Source organism: Erpetoichthys calabaricus, chromosome 2 (assembly GCF_900747795.2).
Source record: "Erpetoichthys calabaricus chromosome 2, fErpCal1.3, whole genome shotgun sequence".
NCBI lineage: Eukaryota > Metazoa > Chordata > Cladistia > Polypteriformes > Polypteridae > Erpetoichthys > Erpetoichthys calabaricus.
The window spans coordinates 258,921,381-258,930,865 of record NC_041395.2 but is presented as its reverse complement, the minus strand read 5'-3'; the positions used below and the strand labels follow the sequence as shown (position 1 = coordinate 258,930,865).

Here is a 9,485-nt window from a genome sequence, read left to right as displayed (position 1 = left end):
TAAATGAAAAATTTAAATTATCCATTTATGGATTTAGAGTGCTACTGTACAGGGTATCGCTCCATTTTTATACTCAAAACTTTCTTTCTATGACGATCCTGCTTAGAAAAAGGTGTTAGGATAATGACTCATTTGAATTTTGTTTTATACTTTTATTTTTAAAGTTAGTAAAATGTTTGAAAAAGGGAATCATCAGCATTCGTAAAACTCAGGCCATTTTTAATGTACTCAACGTAATTTGCATAAAAACAAACAAAACAAACACATAAAGCACTCTCATTTATTTAGAAACCTCTGTAAAATAAAAAAGATAATCAAAATGAAACAGCTTTACTATAGGAAACTGTTTTTTTTTTTTTCAGATTTCTAGAAAAGTGTTGTTTTACCATCCTGTGGATACACTGCAATTGATTTAAAGTAGTCCATTTACCGTATTTGGTTTAATATTTACCATTATGATGTTTGCTGAATAAATCACATTATACTGAGTTATTTCATCTCTTTCAAGCAATTTACATAGGTAACTGTTATAAAAGTTAGGAATATAAGTGCTTATATATATGTAGAGTGAACTGTTTCATTCCGATATTCAACTTGTGGTCACAGTACAAATTATTTAATCCATTAGAATAAAGAGAGTAAAAAGTATAATTTCATTATAAATAGAAAGAAAAAGTAAAAAGTCACAGTTTTGTCATTGGTATGTGAAGATTATTCCATGGTCCCATCCACAGTTCTTCTTCATCGGACTGTGTCTGGTCGCTTGGTGATTCTAAAGGCTCTTTAATATCTTCATTGTCAACTGTAGATTCTTGCTCATCTATGTTCCTCATTCTTTCAATCCCTGTTTTTGCTATATTGGATTTGGAAATTATACTATCTGGTCCCGTAGTACTTGATGCTAAAGATCCACTTGATGGTCTCGTATTAAGATTGTCATCAGCATTTGAAGAAATACACACTGGTAATTGAGAAACACCCACTTGCAATGGGCTGTTGAGAGGAATCTTTTCTTCATGAGTCACAGCAAGTTTATCAAGTTTCTTAAATTGCTTTGCTAATCTGGATGGTGAGCTCATTTTTAAATTGTTCGAATGACCAGCTCTCCTTGTCCTAACAATTGAGCCATTCTGAGCAATGTAGATGCTGCCATTCAAATTGCTGCGACTATTAATATTCGATAGACGATTTCTCTGTGACTCCGGTGCACTCTCCTCACCAGTTGAGCTTGTTTCATACTCACGGTCAATAACAAGCTTGATTTTTTTCTTTCTAACCAGCTGCAAATAGAAAATAAGAAGAATTACTAATTGATCTGTAAAGACACTCCTTTCATAGATCTCTCTTAAAATAACATTAATATAAATTATTAAATATAACCATCATTTATTATTTCAAACCAGGACTGTTGTTGCATAATATTTTTTCAAAAATGTAGACACATTTTAATAAAAAATATAACCACAATAAACAGTAATAAATATTGTTAACAGTAAACAAAATACAAATGACTTCAGTGCTTATAGTTATCATAGTACATCAAAATGTCAAGAGGGAATATTTTCCAAAATGTGTCTACTTTTTTAAGAGATATAACTACATATACTGTATACTTGGAAGATATTTTACAAAAACTCTGCTGTATAAGCATTTTTCAAGAGCACACTTGTTGTATAGATTCTACATAACCAGTATTCTAAATATGATTCACTCCAGAAAAAGTGATAAAAAAGAGAAATCAAAGGTTTGAAAATGTATGATGCAGGAAAACATTTTCACACCACTTAGAAAAAGTCATGCAAGGTAGAGCTAAGATTCATGTTTCAGTGACCCAGTTCTCTCCAAATGAAAGTGTTTAATAGTATTTTACCAAGCAAAGAGAAGAAAGAAGGTGTCACGCAGAGCACAGCAGAAAACACTTTTGAAATAATAATAAAACTGCACCTGCAGGCCAACATTAAAATGATGTGGAATCACCACCAGCCTCTGACTCTGAGATTTCACCATCTGAGGCCTCATCTTCTTCTGTGTCATGAGTTGTTCTGCTTGCAGTGTCTTTGCTGCTACACTCTGATGCTGCTGAAGCAACTGACTTTGAACTTTTGGTGCTTCCACTACTCTGAGAAGCAGAATATTTTGTGTGTTGTGTTGTACTGGAAGACTGACCACTAGCCACTGATTTTCCTGAACTGTTTTTGTCACTTATGGAAGAGCTAACTGTTCTGCTTGAAGTTTTTGATCTTACAGTAGTGGACTTAGAAATGTTTGTTGTTCGAGAAAGTGTTCCATCTTCATCACTACCACTTGCCTCTGACTGGCTTTCACTCTCAGCTGTATTTCGCCCTGGACTGCTCATAGTACCAGACTTTTTACTCATGTGGCTGCTCTTGCTTCTTTCTGTTGAAACAGTGGCTTTGCTGACAATGGATGTCATGGATTCTGTTTCTTTACCTATTTCATCTTTATCCTGATTGCTTTCATCATTACTTTCCTCATCTTCATCTCCTGAAGCAGTTGCCTCACTCTCATCTTCCTCTGTTTCCTCTTCAATAACACTTTCTGATCTTCCTGTTAGGGTAGAAATCCTGGATTTATAGCTGCTTCCTGAAGTTCTTGATGTTATAGAACCACGCTCAGATACTGAGTCACTCTTTATTGAACTATGAGCTGATGTCACCCTGCTGCTTACACTATGAGCTGATGTCACCCTGCTGCTTACACTACCACTAACTGATTTACTATCTTCAGACTCACTTGCTTCAGAAGCACTCATTTCTGAAGTTGCTGCACTGCTGCTATATCGACTATGAAGTGAACTTCCAGTCGCTGTTCCTGATTTTCTACTGCTTCCAGGAGTATTTTGAGAAACTACAGTAGCACTGGATTTTCCTGAAGACCTTCTACTTGAACCACTTACAGATTGTTCTGAACTATATTTTGAGGATTTTTGAGATATGGACTCCTGGTCATCAGTGACTCTAGAGTCTTCTGACACTGCACTTCTGCTGTCTTCTTCATCTTTTTCACTATCTTCTTCAGCTTCTGATTCTCCTTGACCAGTGCCAGACTCTGACTTAGATTTACTCTCTTCTTCTGAATCTTCTGGATTTTCTTCCTGTTCTTCATCAGAATCTACTGTACTTTCATTGGTCTCATCCTGATCTAATGTTACTTTGAGGTAATCCTTATCATCTGTCTGGGACAATGCCACACTTGTTCTAGCTGAAGATGCATCCTCGTCATCCTTGGGTAACTCACTTTCAGCCTCAGATGCACTGCTGTCTGGCTCACTTTCAGCTGTAACACTGATAGAAACTTTAGATGCTCTCTCTTCCTTTTCAGAATCACTAGCTACTTTGGAGTCTTCAGTTTCAGTTGCAGGTGCTGAACTTCTGCTAACTGACCCCTCAGACTTGCGCCGGGATTGCAGTTTCTTGGAAAAATTGATTCGTTTGAGGACCTTTCCCAGTTTTCTTTTTGCAGATGATTTCTCCTCAGCTGATTTTTGAAAATAACTTCCATTGATAACCATGCTTCCAGATGAGCCACTTGCTATGCTTTCCTGGCTGCTTACACGCCGAGCAGATACAAGTTTTGCATAGTCCTTACCACCTCCCTTAACCTTTTGAAGAATCATTGGAAATATCTTTGCTTTTCTCCAAGGTGAAGGATGGGGTGGTGCAGCATCAATGCCCTGATCTGTTGTTCCTGTTGATAATTTTCTGCCTGCCACAAATTTAGTGATATTCATCACTGATTTAAGTTTCTTTCCAACATTTGCAGCCCTTGCACCAGCTGCAGCCCCACTGCCATCTGCCATCTTTTGTGCCCCAGGCCCAGTAATGGGTGGGCCACCAGCTGCCACCGCTGGTATCCGACCCTTTAAACCTGCTGGGTGAGACCTCTTTGGTGGCCCTTGTCTTGGTGCAGGTAGCTGTAGTAATTAAATTAAATTAAATTAAATTGACAAAAAACTGTAAACTTTAAAGCTTTCAATATCATATAAAAGTGCAATATGCATCTGTTATTTGGAAAATGTATACTTTTAAAATTTTGAATTTCTTATTACACTAGGTAATATTGTAATAATTGGATGCTACTTTTTATTAAATGTAGAAAATGACCAATTCTTTCTCTTAAAACAAAGGCACCATTAAGGTATTAATCTGTAAATATGCCATAGCTCCATTACTTCTATGCTGAAATAAGTTCGAAATCATGACATTCCTTATGTAATTCTTTATAGATCTGCCAGTCTGATGTTTAGATCTCTAAAGATACTGTATCATAATCAGACTTTCATACAAGTTAATTATGATAGATGGTATTTAAAAATGAATAACAATTACAGTGGTAATTATTCAAAGATAACTATTATTGGCAATTCAATCTATACAGTATTTGTAAATGACGCTCAAATGACACAAGTGACAACTAAGAAAATCATGGAGAAAGATATTTCAGCAGACTTGTACATGGTATATTACATGGTATGTATGATTAATATTCAGGCTAAAAGATTAAATATCAAAGTTAGAAAAGTCAAACATTTTATTCTCAAAAAGTGTAAGATTATGCAGAGTGAATATTAAAATTAATGATATTTGTCCATTTTTTATCATAAATAAATGTGCAGTATGCCTTTGTTCTCCAAGATATGGAAACAGGTTTAGACAAACTGCAGGCTCAGTGACTTTATACATGCATTATTCAGTATCAATATGATTAAGTCGTGATGAAAAATGCACTTCCTTGCTTGTTTAAGATAAGTAGGTATGAAATGCAAAATTCATCAGGAGTAACTGTGATTAGTATCAGTGGTATGTCAGAAGAAAGCAGGTATTGGTTTTTCAAAGTCTACAACATAGCATGTCTCATTCTATACAGTAAGGACAACAAAATATAATGAGATGAAGAATATTGTTAAGGCTGGAAGAAATAAAATATATGAGAGTATATTTTAGTTACACAGTATATTATTACAATAAATACAGTTAAACTGCGTCAGGCTTTTTGATATTGCCTTGAAAAGGTACAATAATGGATCATTTGTCTTTTTAAAAGTATAAAAAAGCTTATAATCAATGCAATACTGACAGTCTTCTCAAATTATTGTAATGGTAGTGCAGTGTCTGAACCTGGCACTTTAATCACCCATAAGGAAGAAATTGGGAAATTAAAAAAATATTGAAGCATGGTAAAGAAAAATATATATTATTTTTAAGCACCCTTGAGATTAAAAAAAAGAAAGTTTGTGGAGGTGGGTGATCCCTTCTTTCTTATGCAGACAATAAACACAGAAGGATGCCGCATGCAGCAACTTCCAAATAAAAGATGCCACCATTATGACATGTAATATTAAGCCAAAAAAAGGCAGAACTATCAGTTTGGAACTGAAATACCACAACACTGGGGTAATCTAAAAGAACACTGCTGGAGAATATGTAGTTACATTTTTTATGATGTTTTTGTGCTGATTTCTTATATGCTTTACATCTTGCTTTGTGCTACCTCCCGTTTCTGATACCAACTGCCGGCAGGTACGGCAAGAAAACATATTAAATATGAAAAAAACCTTTTTGATGAAACAATTGTTTTAAGTACATAAACATACTGCACCTCTCCATCAGCAGAAGAGCCATGTGGGCTATAATAGTAGCTCCCATCATCCTCCATTATAACTTCTCCATATTCGTCATACATTCCTGAGGGTGATATTAACCTCCTACGACTTCCATACTGCGGTAAATCGTATCTACAAAAAAATTGTATTTTTTTCTTATTTACTGTTACTTAGTTATACATAATGTAATATATTTTCTCAATATTCTATTTATTAAACAGTATTGCTAAAAAAGCAAAAAAACTATGACTAGGGTATAATTATTTGTAACATTTTATTAGACATTCTTTGCAAATCATCTTTCTTGTTCTGCAAGTAATTTCACCACATAAAGGTAATGTGCTCAGGTCTAAATCAGACTTTAGTTAAAACCAAACAAATACAGCTGGTACCAAGAAAACAGCAAACGTACTGAATATTATATACCAGAAATTATTTTATGAAAATATATCTGAAGAGGGGCGGCACGGTGGTGCAGTGGTAGCGCTGCTGCCTCGCAGTTAGGAGACCTGGGTTTGCTTCCCGGGTCTTCCCTGCGTGGAGTTTGCATTTTCTCCCCGTGTCTGCGTGGGTTTCCTCTGGGTGCTCCTGTTTCCTCCCACAGTCCAAAGACATGCAGGTTAGTTGCATTGGCGATCCTAAATTGTCCCTAGTGTGTGCTGGGTGTGTGTGTGTGTGCCCTGTGGTGGGCTGGCACCCTGCCTGGGATTTGTTCCTGCCTTGCTCCCTGTGCTGGCCGGGATTGGCTCCGGTGGACCCCCGTGACCCTGTGTTGGGATATAGCGGGTTGGAAAAATGACTGACTGAGTATATCTGAAGAGGCATCAGTCGTTACTTTTTCATATCTTTACAGAAAGTCATTTTCCAAACGTTGAGGTGTAAATCATTTAAGATTATAACAATCGTGTTGTACAACTCCTACAAGTACCTTATTGCATTATTATGCTTTGAACACTGGTGATATGCTGCTGACTTGAAAAAAGGTTACCAATTGAAGAATATGCAACACACAAAGGCACGGTGAGTCAGTAACAATCCTGGATGATTAAGAAAGGCTATGAAAGAATGAATCAAAAAAACATTTTTAACCTACAAAATGGCAGACTGTGGAGAAAATCAACATGGTATGAGTGAGGTCATCTTTCTTACTGGCACCTGCCCTTTTCAAGCCTGTAGCCACCCTTTTAAGTAATGCTGGGTTTGGCCCTGGAAGTGTTGATTTATTCTTTCCACTGGACACAAGCTGTAAAGTTTGGAATAATAAGAGGGGAACCTACTCTGGTAACTAATGCAAAACTAACATGAAGATGTGCATTTCAGTTTTGGTTGCCATTTTTTACTTTGAATTTACTGATCTGGGTTGCGTGACTTTACTTTTGTTGTTCCTACTTTTTTCTTTCCCTCAACACGATTGTGATAGTCACACTACAGATTCATGCAACGGTCCCTTTTGGTAATTTCTATAAAGGTATTATATACTTTTTCCACATTATTAAGGAATACTAGTTACTGTATAGGAGGCCATGTTCATTTTTGTCCCTTTCAAAGGAATTTTAAGGACAAGAATAAAGTCACTCATGATTTGGAGCATACTATAAATGACATTAAGTAAATCACCTTCACACAAGGGACAGGGTGATGACCATGAAAAACATGAATACACATTTTCAAGAAGCTTATAGTTAAAATTGACTGTCAGCTTCAAAAAAAAAAAACAATAAAAACTGACTTATTGTTTGTGCTTAAAACATTTTAAAACAATAAATGTGAAAGAATAATTCAAAGTCTTAACTAAAATACAAAGCTTTATTAAGCTTGATATTCAAATAATATGAAAACATGTCATCTAATTGGCTACATCTTTGAAATTAAAATAAAGGGTCATGTTTTTCAACTACTGTCAAACCTTTGTGGATATTAAACAAACTATGCAACTCATGAAAGCATGCAGGATTTAAAAACAAATGATACAGTCATATGAAAAATTTTGGGAACCCCTCTCAGCCTGCATAATAATTTACTCTACTTTCAACAAAAAAGATAACAGTGGTATGGCAGGCCAAGAAAAATACAGGAGCGGCATATGCGCAGGATTGTGAGAATGGTTACAGACAACTCACAGATCACCTCCAAAGACCTGCAAGAACATCTTGCTGCAGATGGTGTATCTGTACATCGTTCTACAATTCAGCGCAATTTGTACAAAGAACATCTGTATGGCAAGGTGATGAGAAAGAAGCCCTTTCTGCACTCACGCCACAAACAGAGTTGCTTGTTGTATGCAAATGCTCATTTAGATTAATTTTGGAACAAAGTGCTTTGGACTGATGAGACAAAAATTGAGTTATTTGGTCAGAACAAAAAGTGCTTTGCATTCCAAGAAAAACACCTGCTATCTACTGTCAAATTTGGTGGAGGTTCCAACAAGCTGTGTGGCTTGTTCAGGGACTGGGGCCCTTGTTAAAGTAGAGGGTTGGATTAATTCAACCCAGTATCAACAAATTCTTCAGGATAATGTTCAAGCATCAGTCACAAAGGTGAAGTTACGCAGGGGTTGGATATTCCAACAAGACAATGACCCAAAACACAGTTCGAAATCTATAAAGGCATTCATACAGAGGGAGAAGTACAATGTTCTGGAATGGCCGTCACAGTCCCCTGACTTGAATATCATCGAAAATCTATGGAATGATCTGAAGCAGGCTGTCCATGCTCGGCAGCCATCAAATTGAACTGAACTGGAGAGATTTTGTATGGAAGAATGGTCAAAAATACCTCCATCCAGAATCCAGACACTCATCAAAGGCTATAGGAGGCGTCTAGAGGCTGTTATATTTGCAAAATTATATTTTGCAAAATGCAGAATTTCCAGTTCCGGATGAGAGTACGCTGTGCGCAATCTGGCTGCCGCTTCTCACTGGTGTCTTTTTACTCTGTTTTGCTTTTGTTGCTGTTACTACATCCTCTGCCTTGCCCGTACTTTTTATGTTTTATGGATGTATTCTCACTGGATTCATACTGGTCCTTTTGTAAAGTTTTATTCCGTTCGCTGCCTATATTCCACGAGCCCTCTCCCATGTACTCTCCCTGAGCCAGCATGGTTGGTGACTAAATCTTTACTTTCTTAGTTGTCTAGGATTAAGACTTTCTTAGCTGACTTTGTTTTCTGCTCATTTGGAGTTAGTTTATGGGTTCTGGCTAACATGGTAGTAGCTGTTACTGCTTTTTCTGAAGATGATTACCTACTCTACAACACAATTATGCGCTTACCGTATGCACTCCAGACTAGATATGGTGACTTATGGCTTATGCATGGAGCTTGGCATTGCTCGTCTGCGGTATTTACACCGCTCCTCTCGGCGTCATTTTAATATCACCTTTGCATCCGCCGACACTATTTCCATGATTTGGTCGGTTAGACCTGTTTTCTCAAAAAGACAATCCACAAGACGATGCAGTAGGCAGACGAATTGGCTGAGACACCTGCCGCAAATGCCGGACTGGAGTAACCAAGGATTACAATCTGACGTAACTCTCCACTCTGCGTCCTGAACTGCAGATCAGTAACTAATAAAACTACTTTCCTTAACGACTTATCAACTTCTAAAAAACTGGACATGTTGATCCTTGTAGAAACGTTGCAAAATCCAGGTGATTACTTAAAACTAAATCTGCTAACCCCCACTGGTTACAGTTACCTGTCTAAACCCCGTCTAACGGACCGAGGTGGTGGATTGGCGGTGGTTCAGCGTGATTGTCTTAAAGCAACCACTGTTAATTTTCACAACATTACATCTTTTGAATACCTGGTTGTTAAAATCACTTGAAAGGCTTTACTGCACATTATATTAATCTACAGACC

The 9,485-nt window shown here is 36.9% G+C and overlaps 1 protein-coding gene across 1 annotated transcript in view; it reads right to left on the bottom strand.

Moving 5' to 3' along the window:
• Positions 1-1,146: 1,146 nt before the first annotated feature.
• Positions 1,147-9,485, bottom strand: part of pcdh15b (protocadherin-related 15b) — a 718,592-nt gene continuing 710,253 nt past the window's right edge. Inside the window, exons 37-39 of the mRNA XM_051923141.1 lie at positions 5,620-5,755; positions 1,945-3,934; positions 1,147-1,280 (exon numbers count right to left, since the gene is read on the bottom strand). Coding sequence (XP_051779101.1) covers positions 1,958-3,934; positions 5,620-5,755 — 2,113 coding nt within the window. The 3' untranslated portion in view covers positions 1,147-1,280; positions 1,945-1,957. The remainder of the gene's footprint in view (positions 1,281-1,944; positions 3,935-5,619; positions 5,756-9,485) is intronic.